Here is a 21,878-nt window from a genome sequence, read left to right as displayed (position 1 = left end):
TCTTAGAGTTTTAATCCGATCAACATCATTTTCATGTCATTCTCATCTTAAGGCCTTTGCAAAGCTAAATAGTGGAGATCCTGACTTTTCGTGACCCTGGCAGCCATCCAAAGTTTGGCATTTCGCCATGAACAGGAAGTTGTTTAACTGAGGCATACAATGTCCAACAGGCCCCAGACTTCACCCAGACTTCACACATTTGATAAAAGTCCTGGCCTGAAGACATCTACATGGTAATATTCAGATACAGTTATAGCGCCACCTGCTGGAAACAGGAAGTGGCATGTTTTAAACTGTGATTAACTCCTCATAGAGATTCAAACAGGTCAGCATCATATTTGGCCAGTATGATCTTCAGACCTTTGTGACGATACATTGCAAGTTCCTGACTTTTCATTGAGGGGCGTGTCCGTGGCGGCCTGACAAAGTTTGATGTTTCGCCATGAAACAGGAAGCCATAGTAACTCAGGCACACAATGTCTGACCAGCCTCACACTTCACATGTTTGATAATAGTCCTGGCCTGAACACATAACCATGTCAATGTTCACTCATAGTAATAGCGCCACCAGCTGGCAAAAGGGAATATGGCACATACAATATAAATAAATAACAATTCCTACTATAATTCGCCTGCATTCATTTTTATCTCCTACCATTTACTGTTTTCCTTACGCAATCGTGCAGCGATTGCACTTAATTGTCTATCATCTCAATACCAAGAAAGAAATCTCTTGAACCCATGCTCTAAACCCACCGTGAAGTCATTTATTTTCACTTTCCACTGCACCTTCTGTGCAGTTTTTTCCATTTCCAGGTGTCCTACTTTAACAAACTCCTCCTAGAGCTTTAATCAGATGAACATCATATTTTGTTAGTCTCACGTCAAGTTTTTTGTGATGCTAAATGGCCTTGACCTTGAACGCTCATGTGCCGGTTTCGTGCACACATTTGTGCATACACACGCTTAGTGAATGAGACCCGTTGTCCAGTCTGCTCCAAACTTAACATGTTTGATAATAGTCATGCCCCGAAAAACGTGTTAAATATGTCAATATTAACCTACGGTATTGCGCCACGAACTGGCAGCAGGAAATCTGGTACATGTAAATAAATTAAAGTCTTTCTATAATATAACTTCCTATATGCGCATTGTCCACCGTTCGCTCTTCCTGAGGCCGACGGCTGGTGGTTGCACCGGGTTGCTGTGGCACTTTCCGCGAGGGCCCGAACATCGCTGCTCGCAGCTTTAATATTTAATTTATATTTTTAACATTCCTTTCACGGTAATGTTAAAGCGAACGGCTATGTAAAGTGACTAACATGGAACGAACACGTTTGAAATGATAAGCTGTGAAAATCGACGAATAAACATTTGTTCGTCTTCTAATGGAATAACGAATAGTCGGCTATAATGGGGCAGCCTAACAATCGAATGCTTGGCTATGCATAAATGGTGTTAACAGGTGTGTTAAAGTGTGTGATAGAAGGATCTCACCATGCACACTATGGGCTCCAGTAGTTTGTCACCCGGTACATCCATCCAGGTCATCTCTATACCATCAGGGTCACCAGGAGAACATGGGGTCAGGAGGTCATCCACCATCACCGTACTGTTACTGCGAGAGGGTCCTCGCACCTGAAGAGCGAAGACACTTCATAAACATTCACTTCTATTTAAACAAACATTTGTGAAAACCCAGCATATAGCATATTCTAGTGTATAATGGCAAGTTCTATTTGATGTACTGCAAACTAGTGAAACAAAAAACACTTTGACTTAGGTTGGGCCAGATTTTGTTCCAAAAAAAGTCACTGCAGTTCGTTTTTCCATTTGGTTCAAGCTATACTGCCACTTTTAGTTTGAAAGAATTAACAATGGGCTGTAGAATCACAATGACATTGAGCTCTAAAGATTTACTTCATATCGGTGACTATTGAAACAGTAAACTGACCTAAAAACAGTTTCTGTCTATTCAATCAAAAACATTTGCCTGGATGTTGCTGCCCACATGTTGCCTACTACAAAAAATGCAGTGAAAAAAGTGTTGTTACCTTTTTAAAATGTGTAGCAGACTGCACTTTCCTGACGGGCTGCATGAGGGCGTCTCGTACTATGACACTGATGTCAGCTCCAGAGTACCCATCTGTTTTGCGGGCCAGTTGTCGCAGGTCCACCTCTGTCAGACTGTGAGGTGTGTTACCCAAATGCAGGTGGAAAATGGAGGCCCGTGCCGGCTCCTCAGGCAGAGGGATGTAGATGCGCTTCTCAAACCTGCAGAGATAAAATACCGTGCAGATCTTATCTAGTGGTTCCTTGTCACGGTCCTATGGCTTGTTCACTGGGAAACTATTTATATTGAAACAAAAACTTTAAAATGGCTACAAATGCAAGTTTGATTTCAATCCTAGATACTTGATCCCTTTTTAAGTGAAATATTGTAGTGCAATACATCATTTTTTAATACAAATACAGTACTGACAATATATTCCCAAAGCTCAGATACAAAATCGGATATAAAATTTAATTGACTCGAAAACATGTACTTCAAGGCTACTTAAACGATGCAGCACAGGAGCCACTTTAAGAAATGTGGGATTGCTTTGTGGGGGTTTGCAGATAAATTACTCAATTTGTATAATGTTGCTAAATGGAACTGTATAATGCAGACCTTGCTGCAGAACTGTTTTGTGAAGCTGCTTTGAAATAATATGCATTGTGAAAATTAGGGCTGCACGATAAATCGCCATTAACACTAAATATCATGACCTGTCTAGAGCGATTATGATATGCAAAGTCTGCGATTATGTTTCAGGCGCAGTTTGTCTGTGAAAACTCTGTGATCAGTAAGAAATGCTGCTCAATCGGAAAGCATTGAGAGTTTGAGTCACTTATAAAGTGCATTTGAAAAAGCAACACCAGTCAAACATCATCATCATAAATATACTTAGTTTATTGTCATGAAAATACCAGAGGAGGCTTGAAGAAAAGCGATAGAATGATGCACATAGGCATTTTCTGGAACTACAGTGAGGGAAATAATTATTTGATCCCCCGCTGATTTTGTAAGTTTGCCTGCTTACAAAGAAATGAAGGGTCTATCATTTTTATGGTAGGTTTATTTTAACCGAATATCAACCAAAAAATCAGGGACATTTTTTTAAATAAAGGATATCAATTGATTTGCATTTCAGTCAGTGAAATAAGTATTTGATCCCCTACCAACCAGCGAGAATTCTGGCTCCACAGGTTGGTAATGTGCCTATATATAGACCACAGATTAGTCCTGTCACTTTAAGAAGTGACACTCCTAAGTCAGCTTGTTATGTATATAAAAGATGCCTGACAACAGAATCTGTATCTTCCATTTCAACCTCCACCACCATGGTCCAGACCAAATAGGTTTCAAAGAATGTCAGGGACAAGATTGTAGACCTGCAAAAACCTTGAATAGGCTATAGACCGAAGCTTGGTGAGGAGGAGACAACTGTTGGTGCGATTATTTGGAAATAGAAGAATACAAAATAAAAAATAAAAAAAAACTATCAATTGCCCTGGGTCTGGAGCTCTCTGAAAAATTTCCCCAATGGAGTAAAGATGATCATGAGAAAGGTTAAAGATCTGCCCAGAACTACACGGAAGAAGCTTGTTAATGATTTCAAGACAGTTGGGACCACAGTTAGCAAGCAAATCATTGGTAACACGCTATAGATTGAAATCCTGAAGCACCCGCAAGGTCCTCCTGCCCAAGAAAGCCCGCCTGGCTCGACTGAAGTTTGACAATGAATATCAAAATGATTCAGAAAAGGCTTTGGAGAAAGTGCTGTGAGACCAAAATTGACTCCTGTTTTTGGAGGGAGAGAAATGCTGACTATGACCCCAAGAACACCATCCCTACAGAGAAGCACAGTGTTGGAAACATTATGCTTTAGGGCTTTTTCTCTGCTACGGGTACAGGATGACTTCACCGCATTGAGGGGCTGAGGGATGGGCCCATGTACCGTAAAATCTTGGACAAGAACCTCCTCCCCTTACCTAGATCACTGAAGATGGGTCGTGGATGTGCCTTTAACACGACAAAGACCCAAAACATATTCCCAAGACAACCAAAGAGTGGCTTAAGGAGAAGCACATTAAATGTCCTAGTCAGTCTCCAGACCCTAGTCCTATAGAACATCTGTGAAGGAGGCTAAAACTCCAATTTGCTGAGCGACAGCCAAGAAACCTTAAAGATTTACAGAGGAGCAGGGTTACACCTTTTACAAAGTCAAATTCCAGGACTTTTCCAGTGCTTTCAATGAGTGTTTAATTTTTTCCAGTATACATACTTAATCACAAAAAGTGATGATATTGCGCTTAAAAAGATCCTTAAATGACATTACCAACTTAAATTGTTGACTGTCTGGCAAATTAAATAGGCCTACATTTTGCATGCTTCCCAAAAATTGGGCCTGAAATTTTTTTTAACGTGTTTTTTTGCTAGTTTCAGTCCAGCACAGTTATCATTTTCACGTCATGTTTAAATAGCAAATGCATTTCCGCCCATTGGGGTGCTGGTCTGAAAACAAGGGGCTTTATTTTAAGATCTATGTGCATGGTCAAAAGAGCAGGGTGCAAGTAGGCGTGTCCGAATCTACTTTTGCTAGTTTAAAGACTGAAAATGGTCAGCGCACCATGCGCATGGTCTAAAAGGGTTGTCCCTATTCTCTTAAAGAATCATGGGTGTGTTTTGGGCAAAACATGCAGTAAACCAATCAGAGTCTCATCTCTCATTCCCATTTAAGAGACAGTTGCGCTCGCATGGTGGATCGGGGATCAGATACTTATTTCACTGACTGACATGCAAATCAATTTATAACCTTTATATAACATTTTTTCCCCTGCTTTTTGTTTTGACATTCTGTCTCTATCAGTTAAAATAAACCTACCATAAAAATTATAGATCCTTAATTTCTTTGTAAGCAGGCAACCTTAGAAAATCAGCAGGGGATCAAATAATTATTTGTATAATCACTGTATGTGTGTTATGGTACTTCTGCTGCATATATTTTAAGTTTCTGTGCGAGAGCGCCCTCTGGCTTTCAGATGCAGCAGAATTTAACCGTATTTCACTGAGAAGCTGCGCAAAAAAAACCCGCAGACAACCGCCAAATAGTGTGCGGTTTAATTTCGATTTATCATGCAGCCCTACTGAAAATAGCTGTTTTATTAAACTGCTTCAGGGTTGTACGTTAACTTTTGCACATAGCACCAGTGCTACAGAGTTTTGTAGCATAGGCCAAACAGTTGTAGCAAAAGTATACGTCTTTTATCACCTTATCATGATTCCTTCCATGTTTTCCCACATCGCGCAGATCATAGGGCTCTAGATCAATGGACTCGATGCAGCCGGAAAACAAGTTTTAATTGTAAAAACTAAATAAAAACGAAAATAAATAGTGGTGCTCCATTAGTTAACCTCACACACGAACAAGCACAACGACAATCGCACTTCACACAAACAAGCGACTCTGTCTAATGCACCTGCCAAACTGTATCACACGCGTGCTACACGATTAAATTTATTCGTAGCACAGACCGATTTTTTTGTAGCACTGTACAGCCCTGGACTTTAGACAGGAAGAGAATTTACAGTAGAATTTGCAGCTGGAAATATCCGTTTTACCTTCTGCGGATAGCAGCATCAAGAACCCAGGGAATGTTGGTAGCACCCAGAACCAAGACTCCATCATTATTATTACCAACACCTGCCAATGAGAAAAGAGAGATTGAACACTTTCACTAGCCAACTGCATTTTGCTCTGTTTTGGACATTGTACTGCACCGTACCAAAAACCGAAGAGTGTTTCTTACCCTGCATTTGCACTAGAAACTCTGTTTTTATTCTCCGTGCAGCTTCGCTTTCGTTCTCATTCCTGGATCCACACAGAGAATCCACCTCATCTATGAAGATAATGGAGGGCTTATGCTGGCGAGCCAGATCGAACAGATTCTTCACCAGTCTGCAAGACATAATCAATCATTCAGAGAGTCCTCAACTACATGCAGATGTTTAGAGCAAGAACTGAAACTCTTACTTTTCACTCTCGCCCAGCCACTTCGACACGAGGTCAGAGGATGATACAGAGAAGAAGGTGGAATTATTGGCCTCGGTGGCAACCGCTTTGGCCAGGTAAGACTTTCCTGTGCCAGGGGGCCCAAACAGAAGAATGCCCCTCCATGGAGTGCGCTTTCCTGCATTACAATATATATGTAATCATGAGAAACTTTTGAACGGTCATGTGTATTTTTTAGATAGTAAGCTAAAAACACTTTTCAACAGACCTGTGAATAGATGGGGGAATTTGATAGGCAGAATCACAGCTTCCTTCAGGGCTTCTTTTGCCCCCTCGAGTCCAGCTACATCACTCCACCTCACATTGGGTTTCTCCATCACAATAGCACCTGAACACACAAACATACATCTAATCATCATCATCATAAAAAGCTGCTAGTGTGCACTGATGGTACGATAACTAAAGACTAATGATTTGTGACACACTCACCCATCAGATGCTCTTGAAGTTTCTTCTTCTCTGGATTTTCTCCCTCACTGTCACTGTCACTTCTACACAACACAAACAGATCCTTTAGAACAATAACAGGCAATTCACACAATTCATCACAATCCAACATCCATCAGGACAAATAACAAATCAAACTGTACTTGTCATTGCTTTGGGTCTCCTTTACTGGTTTTTTGCACTGTCTTTCCTTGTTCTTCAGATAGTCTTTAAGCTTTTCTGCTCTGTCGAGATACTGCATACACTTCCCACGTATGCTTTCCTTTGCCTTGTCACTATGGGCTTCATCTGAGATACAAAATCAAGTCATATTTAAAAAAAACATCCTTTTTAAAATGCCTTTAACTTATATAAGGTACGCTTATGTTGACTGATTTGTCCCCATGAAAAGCTTTAGAAGATCCAGTAGCCTATCTCAACCAAAAGTAAAAGCAAGTTATTAACCCTTTCATGCATACAGGTCACTACAGTGGACAGCTACATGATCCCTTCAAACAAAATAAAAACGTATACAGTACGTTATATTTGACATTCTCTTTGAAAAATGTGTAAAAAACAATTTTAAAACAAGAGTAATAAAAACAAATCCTGAGATTGGAAGGGTTAAAGTGAAAATAAAAGGTAAAACATTTTAACAACACAACATATTAATGAATCGTTTTAAAATCAGAGTTCAAGTAATAAAGGCATTTCTTCATATTGACGTTAAAGCGATACTTCACCCAAAAATGAAAATTCTGTCATCATTTACTCACCTTCGAGTTGTTCCAACTTAAGTCAATGGAGGGCAAAATCTGTCTGGTTTTAAGCATTCTTACAAATATCTTTCTCTGTGCTCATCAGAACAAAAACATTTATACAGATTTGGAACAACTCGAAGGTGAGTAAATGATGACAGAATTTTCATTTTTGGGTGAAGTATCCTTTTAATGACATCCAGTATGTGTACTTCACTAACAGATTACTGAGATGCACTCACACTTAATAGCATGAAGGAAATACTCCACAGCATGCTGGTACAGTCTCAAAGCCTCTTCATAGTTCTTGGCTTTGTCCTCCTCTGTGGCTTTAGTCACCAGCTCGATCGCTTTCTGAACATCAGAGTATAAAGAGATTGTGTGGTCTACAGTTTACTGGTAAATCTGATCATATCTGATTCATCCAGACTGATGATCTGTGTCATCTAGACTACATGAGCAGATATTTAGTCATATTGTGTATATTACCTTACAAAGATGTACAATTGCTTTATTTTACCATCTGATCCAATCCGTTTTATTATTAAAAGTGTCATCTTGGCTGATGCTAAAGTGTGTCAGTATCAAACTACCAGCACCTTTGTCAAATGTATCATATATTTTCCTAATATTAATTTATGTGATAATTAGGGTTGGGTATCATTAGACTTTTATCAATTCCGATTCCACTTATTGATTCTGATTCTTATCGATTCCCAGTTTCGAAGTGGTAAAAAAATGTTAAAAACATTTAGATATCAACCTGTATGATAATTTAGCCTGCTTATTTACTGGTTTGACAAAAATGTATATGTATTTATGAGCACTGTTATTACAATTTGTATTATCATAATTTAACTACAAATATCACTGTTAAATAGGGGTGTAACGATACTTCGTGTTACGATGCGCATAGCAGAGATGGGGGTATTTTATGATATGTTTAATTCTATTCGTTCATCGGTCAATACGCTACATACTCTGTGCCAGCGCGTCACGTGTGCTTATCTCACATATGCGGTAGAGAGAGAAGCGATGAAGTGAGTCGCACTGTATATTAAAAGATCGAATGACATGCTAAAAAACAAGTATGTGATTTGCATGATTGAAGACATGTAATACAGTTTATGTAATATGTCTTTTTGAAACATTTTTCTCATTCGTTACAGTATCAAGCAAAGACAGCGCAGCTTCAAAGAGACACGAGCCAATAGCGCTTGAGCGTGAGCTCTGTCAGAGCGTTTCATTGGTTGAATGTACTGAATGAACTCGATTCAGTTTGCATGATTGAAGACATGTAATACAGTTTATGTAATATGTCTTTTTGAAACATTTTTCTCATTCATTACAGTCTCAAGCAAAGACAGCGCAGCTTCAAAGAGACACGAGCCAATAGCGCTTGAGCGAGAGCTCTGTCAGAGCGTCATTGGTTGAATGTACTGAATGAACTCGCCCTTCACTTGAACGAACGAGTCAATTGAGTCAAAATGAGACTGAATGAACTGCTACATGTTGTTCGTGGTCAAACGTTACTATTCTGTGTTACAACAATGCATATCCAGTAGTTGCTCAACTTTTCTGAAAAATAAAGGTAATGACCTGGTTTAATTTAATTCCAAGGTAAAGTAAATTATGTCGAAACAGTTAAATCTTTGTATGGAACATTTAATTACACCAATTAAATGAGTTAATCCAGATAGATTTTGGTAGATTAATATAATGTAGATTTCGTCGACTAAAAATAGACTAAAACTATGATAAATTGGGATGACTAAAACTAAATTGCATTTTAGTCACAAGACTATGACTAAAACTAAATCAAAATTTGCTGTCAAAATTGACACTGATCTTAATTCTAATTTCAGTTAAGCCTTAAAATGTTAAAATTCTTTATTAAGTTAACAAGACAAGTTACTGAAATTGTTAATATTTTTAACATTTTGAAAATAAATGTTATTTGAATTTCAGTTTAATTTGTGTTCAAAATATTTAGATGTGTATCGTATCGTGAACCCATCATCGAGATATGCACCGAATCGTGAGCTAAGTGTATCGTTACACCCCTACTGTTAAACTGTAGTTACTACAATGAAACTATGGTACATTTGGAGTTACTTTACTACAAATGCCACATTAAAACTATGGTTAATTTTTTATCGAGGGCTTTTATTGAGATATCCGCATATAGTTAACACATGCACACAAGATGTCCACACAGGAACTAATCAGAGAAATTGACATTTTAATCTTATATCAAGTTATTATCCGATTCCAGAATTCGAATTGATTTTCGATTCCCAAATCCCAACCCTAGTGATAATCATAATAAATCAGGCGTTGAATCATCCATTTTAGTGCTCGTTCCATTAAAACAGCAGAATCTATAAAACTTTAAGCCAAATGTAATTTAAAGCACCTTAAAGACTTGAACGCACATTTTGCTTATCTTTTTATACCCGATCATATCTGACACATGAAAAATCAATAATGGTGTTTACACCATCAGCGTCAGCAACTAGTAGAAAAATATAACACACAAAGTATTTACTGCTGTTCGGACCTTGTAACGTGTCACACTAATTAAGGTTCAGTAATAAATGTGCACTAAAATAGTTTTAAATGTTTTACTCATTAAATTATAGCGATCGAGCTAATGCTAATGCTAACCTGCAGTGTTGACGTTGTCATTTCATCTCACGCGCTTGACGTTTCCCTCCAGTGTCTTGATATTTTTATGAATAATATTAAAACACCTCGTTAATTAACGAACAAACACGCATAATTTAATAAAGATTCACATGAGACATAACTAAGCACAGTTACAGTTCTTAGAGGAAACGGAAGCTGTTAATGTTTAACGTTACATCTATACCAGCACTGTCCCGTGGAAACAAACGCTGGAGGTCAGTTCCGTTACTTTTTAGTTTTCAATGCCCATAAATAATTAAAGCCTGACGCGTTAGACAGAACAGCCTACAAACAATTGTGGCACAATGCATGTTCAAAGTGTTGAAAGGGTCCACTAACGTTTTTAGTTATTTTTACCTCCCTCTACAGATGAGAGCATTAATTACTTACTATTCATCGGTGGCATTCAATATTTTGGCCTTTATCACTGCTGATGTTGGCCTGGCGTCTGTAAAAATATTTTAAAAATTATACATTTGAGCCTGGGACCTCTGGTTGAGTTGACACAGTATTACCCTGTTGCTGTTTAATGGCCTGAATATTGTTATTGTTATAACAGACTTTTATAGCACAGCTAAATATTTAAAAAAATCGAATTTCCTAAAAATAAATTGATCATCTGATAAGAACCAGATATTTTTACATTCATTATACCGTCATATTATAAAGTCTAACAATTGCATAACTATAATAACAGCCACACAGCAAAAATTAAATAGTAACCTGTAACAGTGTATGTCATTCTGACTCATTCATGTTAACTTTTCATCAATGACCTTTAAAAATATTAAAATTAAAAATATAAATAAAATAAAGATTAAAAATATGAAATAAAGGAATACGAATAAATGTTAGACGTAGCATGTGACCTCTGAAATCTTTTCTCTTAAGTATAGATGGCTTGCTAAATGTTAATGGTGGATCTAGTAATGGTGAATAAACGATTACAAGATTTTTTTACAGAAATGGTTTTATAGGTTTTTATATACCACATATATAATCATGTGGTTTTTATATACCACATGTTTATATACCGCAGTGGATATTACAGCAACTGGTGACGAGTCAGTCACTTACAAAGGCTTCTAAGATACTGATTGCAGATGGATTGATGCAGGTCACAGACACACCTCATCTCATTCACATGCAGAACGTGCTTCCTTTTTCCCTTTAGCACACGGAAACCAATGTGATTTTATTCCCTTTTAGTGTTTCTGATTTTCTTCAGTTTTTTTGTGAAAAAATGTAAATAAAAGTTATTCTAAACTTGGTACTTGGTATTTATACAATACATTAATGACATTTATGTGTATACCCTCTAAATGGTCAGAATAAAAAGTATTTTTGCAACCAAGCAGAGCATTGAGCACTACTTCATCTTAAATATAATATATGCAAATTGTTAGAAAGCAACATATACTTACCTGGCGTGTAACACACAAAATGAGCCACAAAAAAGTATGTTTTTGCGGCCTGTGAGAGATTCCATTATAAACAAACATGTAACTATGAATATATGAAATGATAGCCCAATAGAGAAACACAGATGATTTTTCCTGTCCATAGATGAATCCACAAGATTGTGTGTTGAGTTTACACTCAAGTCATTTTACATTTGCAACCATGTAATGTAACCATGTAATTGCACTGTATAAAATTCTGTTTAAGCTCAGTAACAATGACTTTTTACAAAGTGACTCAGACAGATGTGTTTTATTGCTATTTTTGTAGAATTGGTGTTTTGTCCACATGTACACATCATAATTAAAACAGATATTTCATCCTTATTCGTCCACAGAATTTGGGTTATTTTGATATTCTGTTGATGTTTTATTTATCAGAGCTTTTTACATATAATGATTATGAAAATGTGTTGCATGCAACAGTAACAGTGCACTGATGTAATAAATATTAATGCAAATATCTTGAGGACATCATGGGGTATGACGCAAATTTGTTTTTTTGCTCTTTTTCCTTTTTAGCTCTTGTGGCAGGTTCTCATAGTTGCCATTTCTGGTTATTTGTGTTCAGGATTTTTCATCGTGAAGAATAATCATTACATAAAACTGATCTCATAGACTTAATAAACACATGCTTTATTTTTTTGTGATATTCACATACAGACATACTGCATAGCTGCAGGTTAAAGGCTGTGAGAGTAATCACAAATATTTGCAAGATATGATTGTGTATCGCAAGCTGCCACAAATGAACTTTGGTTTAAACTATTGACTTGATCTTCAAAAGTAAGAATTAAGCTAATAATAAAGACAAAGTGATGATAATAATAACAATATTCATAAAATGAGGCATGTATCTATAAAGTACATTCAGTCTGAAGCATTGATCATGTAAGACATCAGGCTGACATATTCAAACATCTCACTTATATAAGTGCAATTAATCTAAAAGTTTTTTTTCCTTTAGAAAATAAGTTTCTAAAACACAATGGGTCTTCAGGAAGAAAATTTGTCCTATATGAGAAATAAACATAAATGTAACATGGGAACTGAGATATCAGCATAACAGAGTAAATCAAATATCAATAATATGATATGCCAAAGCATCACATAATTAATTCTAATGAAGACCTTAAACACTGACAGCATCCATGCACATAAAAAAACTATATGCAGGTTAGTATATACAATACAAATGTTTAAGAGCGCTTGAAGTTTGTAAGTAAAATGTGTACTTGTACACGTACAGTACAGTTTTTGAATGGTATTAAACTAGCCATATTGTGTAGTTGCATTATGCACAAATAAAGACATATTCCTCTTATTCTTAATATTGCTGATGAAATTGTTGTTGTGCAGTGCTCACACTCAAGAGGGAATGCTGTTTGTATCGTCTCCCATTTATTTTTACCCAACTGTTTCTAACAAAACCTTTTTTCTCCCTTCAATGTGCATGATGAGACCTACAATGGAATGACTTCGGTTGTACCACAATGGTTAAACAGACAAAACAAATAGGCAGACTCACCAAGGGTAGAATAAAATGATACACCATCTCCACATTACCACAACAACCCCATTCAAGACGTAACTATGACAAGTGATAGTGAATGTGATACCTACTACCTGAGATACGCTAAAACTCTTCATAAACTGCAATAAATTGTGTAACTGCACTGCATGCAATAAATAAAATGCTGTATTACTAATGAAGTACTGTGTATATATAGTTACATTATAATTGATATACATGATACTGAAGTCCAGTGAATTTGCCTTAACAGAGCAGATCCTGTATCAGTGCTAACACAAACTAATCTAATACCGAAAAACAGGCAGAATATTCATGTGAACTAAATCAAGGCTTAAAGCTGGTCAGGACATAAAGTTCTTGTGTGTAGTAACAGATATACAACATTCCTATACTTTAGAAGGTTATAAATATTGATTATAAAAATTAAAATAACTCTAAACAAAAAAGATTGGATGTTTAACTTTGGGAAGCTACATTTTTGGTCATTTATGAGGGAATGTTTTCTTAAAGCTTCATTCACTCCATGTGTACGTCTCTCTGTTACGGCTATAATCCAATGATGCATATACATAAAGTCATATTATGACATAACAGTCTTTGCCATGCAAATCATACAATATGTAAATAGGCAGGTGTGCTACATATGTGTAAAACTGCCCTTACATAGATAATACAAGAATAATATTTTGATTTTGATTACTCTGCAAAGCTTTACTGTGGCTTTAAGCCTAGAAAATTTTAGCAAAAGTTTGTTTACTATAGATGAGAAGGCACAACATGGTGATCCTGATCTGAGGATGATTGGATATGCTTACATACCTCTCAATAATTGTGTTTAGCTATTCAGCTGACAGAGAAGCAGAACTATAAAACACTGCTTGAGGAAATTTGTGAATGGCTCTTCAAGCCGATAACATTTCCTGTTGATCTTTACGTGAGTAGACCCAAACGGGCCAGTTTGGCCGAAAGAAACGAATGAAGCACGAAGACCACTGGCTTTGGCCCCGAGTGAAGCTCAAAAACCTACCAGAAAGAAGAAAAAGAATTATTATCAAAAGTGAAAGTCTATGAAGACCATATGAAGGTCTAGCATCTTTAAGTAATTCAGCCTGAAGGTGGTGCTCTAATGTTGATTGGCAGGCTCTATAACCATTCAATGTAATCTTAGAATAAACATAATGTTTTATTGTTGTGTTCAATCTTAATTTAGAATCAAATTGTGGACGATTTCGGTAAAACAAATTTCTCAGAACAATTAACTGTAACTGACTCCTAACTGTCTGGGTTATTTAATAAAACAAACAAAAATAAACAATTTACTGGCAGTAACAGTAACATTTACAATATTTTTTTTATTTTATATTTTTCTATCTTTTGTAATTATCTTTAATTGTTTGTTCTTTTGCAATGTTTTCGCTTTCTGGAATGTAGAACTTTTTGAATATTTTGAAGGTATTTATACTCTCTGTAAAGTGATGCCAATTTATTTATGTAAGAATTTGGCTGTTGGTTCATGTTGGCAATTTTTTTGCACTCTGTGATCTCGTGTGTTGACAAATGAAACCATAAAAACATGCTTACTACAGTTGTTAACCACAATTTAACCATGGTTTTGCTACAGTAAGCATAGTTTAAACACGGTATGGTTGTAGTTAAACTGTGCTTAACTGTGCATCTAACTGTAGTTAAATCGTACTCAATCTGCCACACTTGATGTTTTTCACCACATATTTGCATTGGAAAAACATGGCGCTGTTGAGCTCAGGTGCCTCTGCCCTTTTACAGTTCATTACATTAGTTCCTATCTGCCGAAGTGCTACATTTACGCATATTTTCATCTCACTTTTAGACTTAATCTAAAACAATATTGCTGTGAAATACAGACTGTATACATGTTTGTCCTATATTTTGTGTGAGAAACAGATCTCTGTGAAAACAGATGTCAGGAGGCCAACACTTTATCAACATTAATAACGAACTTCATAAACTCCACTTTATAAAAGTATTGTGTGTTTGATCGTACCATCTCCCCCTCTGGAGTACCGAAGTCCAGGTAGAGATTTCTGACTCCATCATCTGCAGACATCTTTAGTCTCTCATAGGGAAAGTGAAACAACACTGATTCGCCAGACTCACGCGTGACAGTGAAACCTCGGTCATAATGCAGGATCAGACACACGTTCTGTCTGTTTAACACACAGCCTGACAAATGACACAAACACACAGAGAGATAAAAAAAAGATTAACACTATCGAACATTTCTTTGTAAAGCACTTTAAACTCAGAAAGGGGAAAAACACACAGACACACACACACACACCTATAGAGACCTCTTTAATAAGCTCAGAAGCTGAATGTCCACCCTGCACCAGCGCACGCGTCCACGTCGACAAATCCCAGTGTGTTTCCACACGAAACACGTGCGACTCAATCCCTCGACCTGTGCCTGTGCGTGTGGCAAAAAACAAATCTCCACCCAGAGCCGGAGAGCTGCGAACGCTGCCGGAGTGAACCAGTCTACAGACAGAAACAGATACTGTTAAAAAAAAGAAAAAAGAAAGAAGAACAGTGTGATGAGGAAAGCAGTTCCTTTGTAAAGGTTTGAGAGAGGGCAAATGGACACAAAAACTACTTTCCCAGTGGATAAGAGCAAAAATGAAACCACAGAAATGTTGACTGTGAGGAGTTTTACCGTGTAGCAAGAAGTGGGTGTGTGAGGAGAGGGGTGGCCCAGTGCTCATACGTCCACGGCACTGAATGGAAGAGCAGAATATCTTTCTCTGTTAGTGCCATCACCACTCGTCTATACTGATGCCGGCTGCTGTCATCAAGCTACACAAAACACACACGCACGCACGCACACACACACACACACACACACACACACACAATCAGCTAATAAACATAAAGAGTGTAAGAGTGTCTATATGACACACAGTACACTACAGACAAATGTTGCTTTTGTTGTGTGTTAAACTGTGTAAATCTCTGAATGTATTTACCAGACAATGCTAAAGTGTGTATACCTGCTCCGCCAGCCAGCCGATGTGTTTGAGCGTGCAGTTTGTGTTAGAGTTACTCAGAAAGGAGTTAATGTGAATGAGCGTTTGTGGCAGCAGCGCGGCGATGTTTGTGTGAATGGCTGTGAACCAGGAGTGAGCACTGGCCCCGTCTTTACACCTCAACACCACGGTGTGCTGACCGTCTGGAGAGTGAAGCTCCAACAACCTGTACAACACATGCAAAAAAGCGTTACATTTAGTCACTTACTCATTTCCCGAGCATGCTTTCATCAGACATTATAACATTGTCACTAGGGCTGTCACGATTATTAAATAATCGTCTCATCGCGATGGTTTGACCTCATCGCGATGGTTTCAGATCATCGCAATTATTGCACATCTCTATAGAAGACACTAGGGGGAGCTGTAGTGCATCTGCATATTGCATATTTTAGTGTATGTATTGTAACTAAAGCATGGTAATACTTGTAAAATGTACCACCACAACACAATCACTTAAAAAAAACACTAAAACATATACAAATTACCTGCAGTACACTTTAATATTATTTAAGCAAATCTCAGTGTGAAAACCAGTCTACCAAAATTTCATTAACACACAAGTAAAGTTTTATTGTAGTCTTGCAAGTGAGAAAAAACAGACTAGAAGCTTTTCTTTGACTGATAGTATTTTAATGGTGGCTTCAATTTACACCTGATCAATTGACTTAATTTACAAGTATTTGGTGGTTGTATTATTGACAGGTAAAAGCCGAAACCTTAAATATATGATGACCCAATTTTTTCCGATGTATTTCCAAGAAAAAAAACTTGGAAATTCAGAACTTGTATTCAGAACAATATGGTCGTTTCAATCGCTGAGTCAAAAATGTATGAGAATTAAATGTCAAAGCTCAAAAACAGACAATTAATCGTCATAACCGGCAAAGCTCAAAAACAGACAATTAATCGTCATAACCGTCAAAGCTCAAAAACAAGACAATTAATCGTCATAATCGTCAAAGCCCTAAAACAGACAATTAATCGTCATAATCGCAATGATTTATTAGACAATTAATCGCCAGTCAAATTTCATAATCGTGACAGCCCTAATTGTCACACAGAAAAACACCTGTTTTCCAGGTCAGGCATTGTAAGGTTTCGGCTGATGTAGCTCATTTTGAGAGGAATGATCTTCCTGTCACGGGTCACGCCACTCTTGGGCGACTCATCGCTGCTGCTGTGTTTTGGAGACGGAAGATGGCCCTCCCAGGGCGGCTCTGTGCTCACGGAGGACTTCTTAAAGAGAGGAGAAACCTCTCTGATGTACTTCACTGCACACACAAACAAACAGACTCAACTTACACATCCTCTTACACTGCCAAACAAATTCACCTAATCTCAGTGCAATAACACTGCATTATTTGAAGATTTAGTGTGGCGTTAAAGTGGGTCAGAACGCATCTGTGCCACAGTTCATCTCATGTTTAACAAGACCTGTGAAAATATAAATACATATATATTGTAGACACCATGTTACTGTATCTTTTGTAATAGTTGTGAATGTGTCGCTTAATTGGATTTTAAAATCATACGAATATGCAGAGGATGGTGGAAAAGCAAATATTTTGCAGGATTTTTCTGGAGACCAGACGATAGTTTGATGGTGGTTCAGAACAAGAGAACAATTACTGTATATTTAACTGGTGGCTTTGGAGCTCTGCAGATGATCATATCTGAAAGATATCTGAAAGAAGTTACATTAATGTTATACATTGATGTGTACATTTGAATGTACGCATCTTTTCACCATCGTTTGAACCATCGTTTGAATGTATGGTAGGGGTGAAAGTTTTGTACCATCCTTCCAGGTTTATATTCTTTCCAGAACTTCAGTTTGCGATTTGCAGTCTCTGCAGCCCATTTATTGTTAAGACAGAACAATTGGTAGGTTAACATTTGTAATAGACAAAAAAAGTCAGAACAGTAAAAATAGAAAATTGTGTTTCTACATTATTTCTTTTTCAATTTAACATTATTATAGCTAGTATATACTATTCTATAATATATTATGTTACAAAATGTCATGTTAGCTATTGTATATTTTGTATGCGATTCATGTGACTGTTATCATGCACTCTGTTACATGGCTCGTTTGGTAAGAAGAAAACATGCATTCTGTCTATTTGAAAGTGGAAATAATTTTGAGAAATTGCTCAAGAATTGTCACCATAATTACGTATAGAGGCATAATTCATATTATTGACATTGAGGGGGAGGGAGGGATGTTATGGGGGAACTGCACCAGACCAAAGGCAATAATTCTCTTCAAATTATTATTGTTGTTATAATCATTCTAAGAATTAAGAACAGTTACTATGTAGTTCAAAGTTGTGTAGTTGTACCTTAATGTTAAATAAACTCATGTTTGCTAACTGTTAGTCTACAATAACTACGTTTTAAAAGCTAATAAATCTTACTTTATTGTGCTGGGCATACACACGGTGATGTTTGTGTCATTATTAATAAACCTTTTGAGGGTGTAAACATTACAGAGCTCTGCGCGGGCCCGCTGAATCCCCGCGGCTCGCGTGATCGTCTTACCGTCCAGCGTCACCTCTTTTCCGGCTTTCTTTAGCGCCTGCACCGCCGCATCGTGCGTGGCTTCGCGGAGGTCGCTACCGTTGACGGATAGGATGGCGTCACCGACGCGCAATGCTCGACTCTGATCCGCCGCTAAACCGGGAAAGATCTTCGAAATGAGGATGGGCATACGGTTCTCCCGTCCACCTTTGATGCTGATTCCCAGTCCACCCGACTCCTGTTTGACTATCCGAACAATCCGAACCCCCTCCGAGTCACAATAACCCGGGAAGCTGGATTCCGAGTCTGTCCCGTTGACCCGGCCCTGGCTGTCGTACTGTCCACGGCTCGGATAAATCTCTCGGTTCTGTTCGTTGCCATTGGAAACGCCGTTTTTTAAGTGAAAGTTGTGCTCGGGATAGCCCGCGGGCCCACTCGGTTCGCTCTCCGCCGTGAGCTTGAGAGTGTCCCGGGTGAGTTCGGCGGAGACTCGAACCCAGCGGTCGCTTAGCAGCAGGTCCAGATGACCCTGTTTGTCCGCGCGGGTCCACACAGCCATGATCAAACTTTAACTCATCGTAAAGTTTAAAGTCACGCGACACACCCACTTACACGCGCGTTTCCCCAGAGGAAGGAAGGGGAAGAGATTATATTTCTCTATAATTGAAAACAGTCATATTTCTTTTCTGTGTTAAGTCACAACACATCACAGCAGATCCATAAAAAACACACTTAGATTTGTATGAAACATATCACAAGTGGGCTTAAGACTTTGTTACACTACTTCAAAATATGGGCATTTTACTTTATTTTCTTTTGCCTCTGATCGTGATGGGAATCAAATAATTGGACTCTCGTTGATATCACCACTCCAACCCAGTGGTGTAGAGTATTATTGGGGATATTAGCACTCTCTTGACATTTTTGAATAAGTATTCTTTACTCCACTACATTTTGTAATGACTAATGCAATTACACATTACATTTTGCATGGCACCTAACTTTTTCTGCAACAGTTCATTTCTGCTACAGAAGAAATATTGCCATTTACAGGGCATTTAAGGTACTATATATTGTGCATTTTTGCCCTTACTTACTGAAACTTGTCAACATAGCTTCTTTATGCGAATGCGGGTGCATTTTCAGGTAGTTGACATTTTCCCAGCTAACAGGGAACGTTCCTGTAACTTTGGCTAACGTTCTCTAAAGGTTCTCTGAAAGTTATCAAAAACGTTCTTGCAATAATGTTAGTAGAACGTTTTCTTAACGTTATCTGCAATTTATAAATGTTCTAAAAAGGTTAACATTACAAACGTTATTATTGCATTGTTAGTGGAACGTTCTAAAAACATTAGCATTGAAAACGTTACCATTGCGTTGTTAATGTAACGTTCTAAAAACGTCAGCATTACAAACGTTATAATTGCATTGTTAGCGGAACGTTCTAAAAACATTGGCATTGAAAATATTACCATTGCGTTGTTAATGTAAAGTTCTTAAAACATTAGCATTACAAACGTTATAATTGCATTGGTAGCGAACCGTTCTAAAAACATTAGCATTGAAAACATTACCATTGCGTTGTTAATGTAAAGTTCTTAAAACGTTAGCATTACAAACGTTATAATTGCATTGGTAGCAAAACGTTCTAAAAACATTAGCATTGAAAACATTACCATTGCGTTGTTAATGTAAGTTCTTAAAACGTTAGCATTACAAACGTTATAATTGCATTGGTAGCGAAACGTTCTAAAAACATTAGCATTGAAAATGTTACCATTGCGTTGATAATGTAATGTTCTTAAAACATTAGCATTACAAACATTATAATTGCATTGGTAGCGAAACGTTCTAAAAACATTAGCATTGAAAACATTACCATTGCATTGTTAATGGAAAGTTCTTAAAACATTAGCATTACAAACGTTATAATTGCATTGTTAGCGGAACGTTCTAAAAACATAGCATTGAAAACGTTACCTTTGCGTTGGTAATGTAATGTTCTTGAAATGTTAGCATTACAAACGTTATAATTGCATTGTTAGTGAAACGTTCTAAAAACATTATAGCTTGGAAAACGTTACCATTGCGTTGTAAATGTAACGCTTTAAAAATGTTAGCATTACAAACGTTATAATTTTATTGTTAGCAGAATGTTCTAAAAACATTATCATTAAAAACGTAACCATTGAGTTTATAATGTAACGTTCTCAAAACGTTAGCATTACAAACATTATAATTTTATTGTTAGCAGAATGTTCTACAAACAATAGCATTGAAAACGTAACCATTGCGTTGTTAGTGAACCGTTTTAAAAACGTTAGAATTTTAAACGTAACCATAGCTTTGTTAATGTAACGTTCTAAAAAGTTAGCATCACAAACGTTGTAATTGCATTGTTACCGGAACGTTCTAAAAACATTAGCATTGAAAACGTTACCATTGCGTTGTTAGAGAAACGTTTTAAAAACGTTAGAATTTCAAGTTACCATAGCTTTGTTAATGTAACGTTCTTAAAACGTTAGCATCACAAACGTTGTAATTGCATTGTTACCGGAATGTTCTAAAAAAATTATCATAAAACATTATCATTGCGTTGTTAATGTAACGTTCTAAAGACATTAACATTACATACGTTAAAATTGCATTGTTAGGGGGACATTCTAAAAACATTATCATTAAAACATTACCATTGCGTTGTTAGTGGAACATTCTAAAAATGTTAGCATAAAAACTTCTGGGGATATGTAAGAAAATTTAAGGATGAGTATAATAACAAATAATAACGCAAATTGAAACATTCTTAGAACTAGCGTAATTTTTCTGTTCTTGAGGTTGCAAACAAATGTTGGCTTGGCTTGTTGTATGTATTGTTAGTGAAATACTCTTTAAATATTACAGCTGTGACATTTCATATTTAAAATAAAAACAAAATGATATCAATGAGTGCCATCAATCAGATAATTAAAATCCGTTTTAATTTGCAGTGTACTTAAAAGTCACTATATGAAAATATAAAGTGTCACTTCGTTTTGACACCATACAAGCGACCAATCTGTGGCCGGACATGGTTCTGTGGTCCAGCTCCAGTAGGACAGCCCTCATAGTTGAGTTAACTGTACCTTGGGAAGAGGCCATTAACAAAGCATTTGAAAGAAATAATCTCTGGTATGCCAACGTGGCAGCGGAGGCTGAAGATCGGGGATAGACAGCGAAAGTGTTCCCGTTGGAAGTGGGCTGCCGGGGCTTTGTTTCCAATTCCACTACAAGGCTGCTTAAGAAAGTGGGGATCAGAGGACAGGCCCAACGGA

At 37.2% G+C, this 21,878-nt stretch overlaps 2 protein-coding genes across 3 annotated transcripts; both read right to left on the bottom strand.

Moving 5' to 3' along the window:
* Positions 1–1,455: 1,455 nt before the first annotated feature.
* Positions 1,456–10,194, bottom strand: vps4a (vacuolar protein sorting 4 homolog A). The gene is made up of 10 exons (XM_057330484.1): positions 9,968–10,194; positions 7,543–7,654; positions 6,707–6,851; positions 6,546–6,607; positions 6,325–6,444; positions 6,078–6,234; positions 5,854–6,002; positions 5,666–5,747; positions 2,055–2,274; positions 1,456–1,638 (listed from the first exon to the last, which is right to left on the bottom strand). The coding sequence occupies exons 1-10, from the start codon at positions 9,986–9,988 to the stop codon at positions 1,471–1,473; spliced, it is 1,236 nt and encodes a 411-aa protein (XP_057186467.1). The 5' UTR covers positions 9,989–10,194; the 3' UTR covers positions 1,456–1,470.
* Positions 10,195–12,034: 1,840 nt separating this feature from the next.
* sntb2 (syntrophin, beta 2) lies at positions 12,035–19,213 on the bottom strand. 2 transcript variants are annotated; one of them, XM_057330349.1, is made up of 7 exons: positions 18,589–19,212; positions 17,117–17,318; positions 16,009–16,210; positions 15,675–15,814; positions 15,303–15,499; positions 15,006–15,184; positions 12,035–14,005 (listed from the first exon to the last, which is right to left on the bottom strand). In XM_057330349.1, the coding sequence occupies exons 1-7, from the start codon at positions 19,124–19,126 to the stop codon at positions 13,913–13,915; spliced, it is 1,551 nt and encodes a 516-aa protein (XP_057186332.1). In that variant the 5' UTR covers positions 19,127–19,212; the 3' UTR covers positions 12,035–13,912. The 2 variants fall into 2 exon arrangements, with proteins under 2 accessions (XP_057186332.1, XP_057186333.1); XM_057330350.1 differs by lacking the exon at positions 12,035–14,005 and having other exon boundaries at positions 15,060–15,184; positions 15,313–15,499; positions 18,589–19,213.
* Positions 19,214–21,878: the final 2,665 nt, after the last annotated feature.

This window comes from Triplophysa rosa, linkage group LG3 (genome assembly GCF_024868665.1).
Source record: "Triplophysa rosa linkage group LG3, Trosa_1v2, whole genome shotgun sequence".
Taxonomy (NCBI): domain Eukaryota; kingdom Metazoa; phylum Chordata; class Actinopteri; order Cypriniformes; family Nemacheilidae; genus Triplophysa; species Triplophysa rosa.
Note: the sequence above shows the minus strand (reverse complement) of the source record. Positions and strands in the feature narration are given on the sequence as shown.

Excerpts from the sequence above, each read along its gene's own strand:
- sntb2 (XM_057330349.1), bottom strand. The coding sequence starts at position 19,126 with ATGGCTGTGTGGACCCGCGCGGACAAACAGGGTCATCTGGACCTGCTG. Across the intron at positions 15,815-16,008 it reads TCGGCTGGCTGGCGGAGCAG|CTTGATGACAGCAGCCGGCA; the intron begins GTATACACACTT and ends TGTTTTGTGTAG. Across the intron at positions 15,185-15,302 it reads TATTAAAGAGGTCTCTATAG|GCTGTGTGTTAAACAGACAG; the intron begins GTGTGTGTGTGT and ends GTCATTTGTCAG.
- vps4a (XM_057330484.1), bottom strand. The coding sequence starts at position 9,988 with ATGACAACGTCAACACTGCAG. Across the intron at positions 7,655-9,967 it reads TGACAACGTCAACACTGCAG|AAAGCGATCGAGCTGGTGAC; the intron begins GTTAGCATTAGC and ends TCTGATGTTCAG. Across the intron at positions 5,748-5,853 it reads GTTTCTAGTGCAAATGCAGG|GTGTTGGTAATAATAATGAT; the intron begins GTAAGAAACACT and ends TCTCATTGGCAG.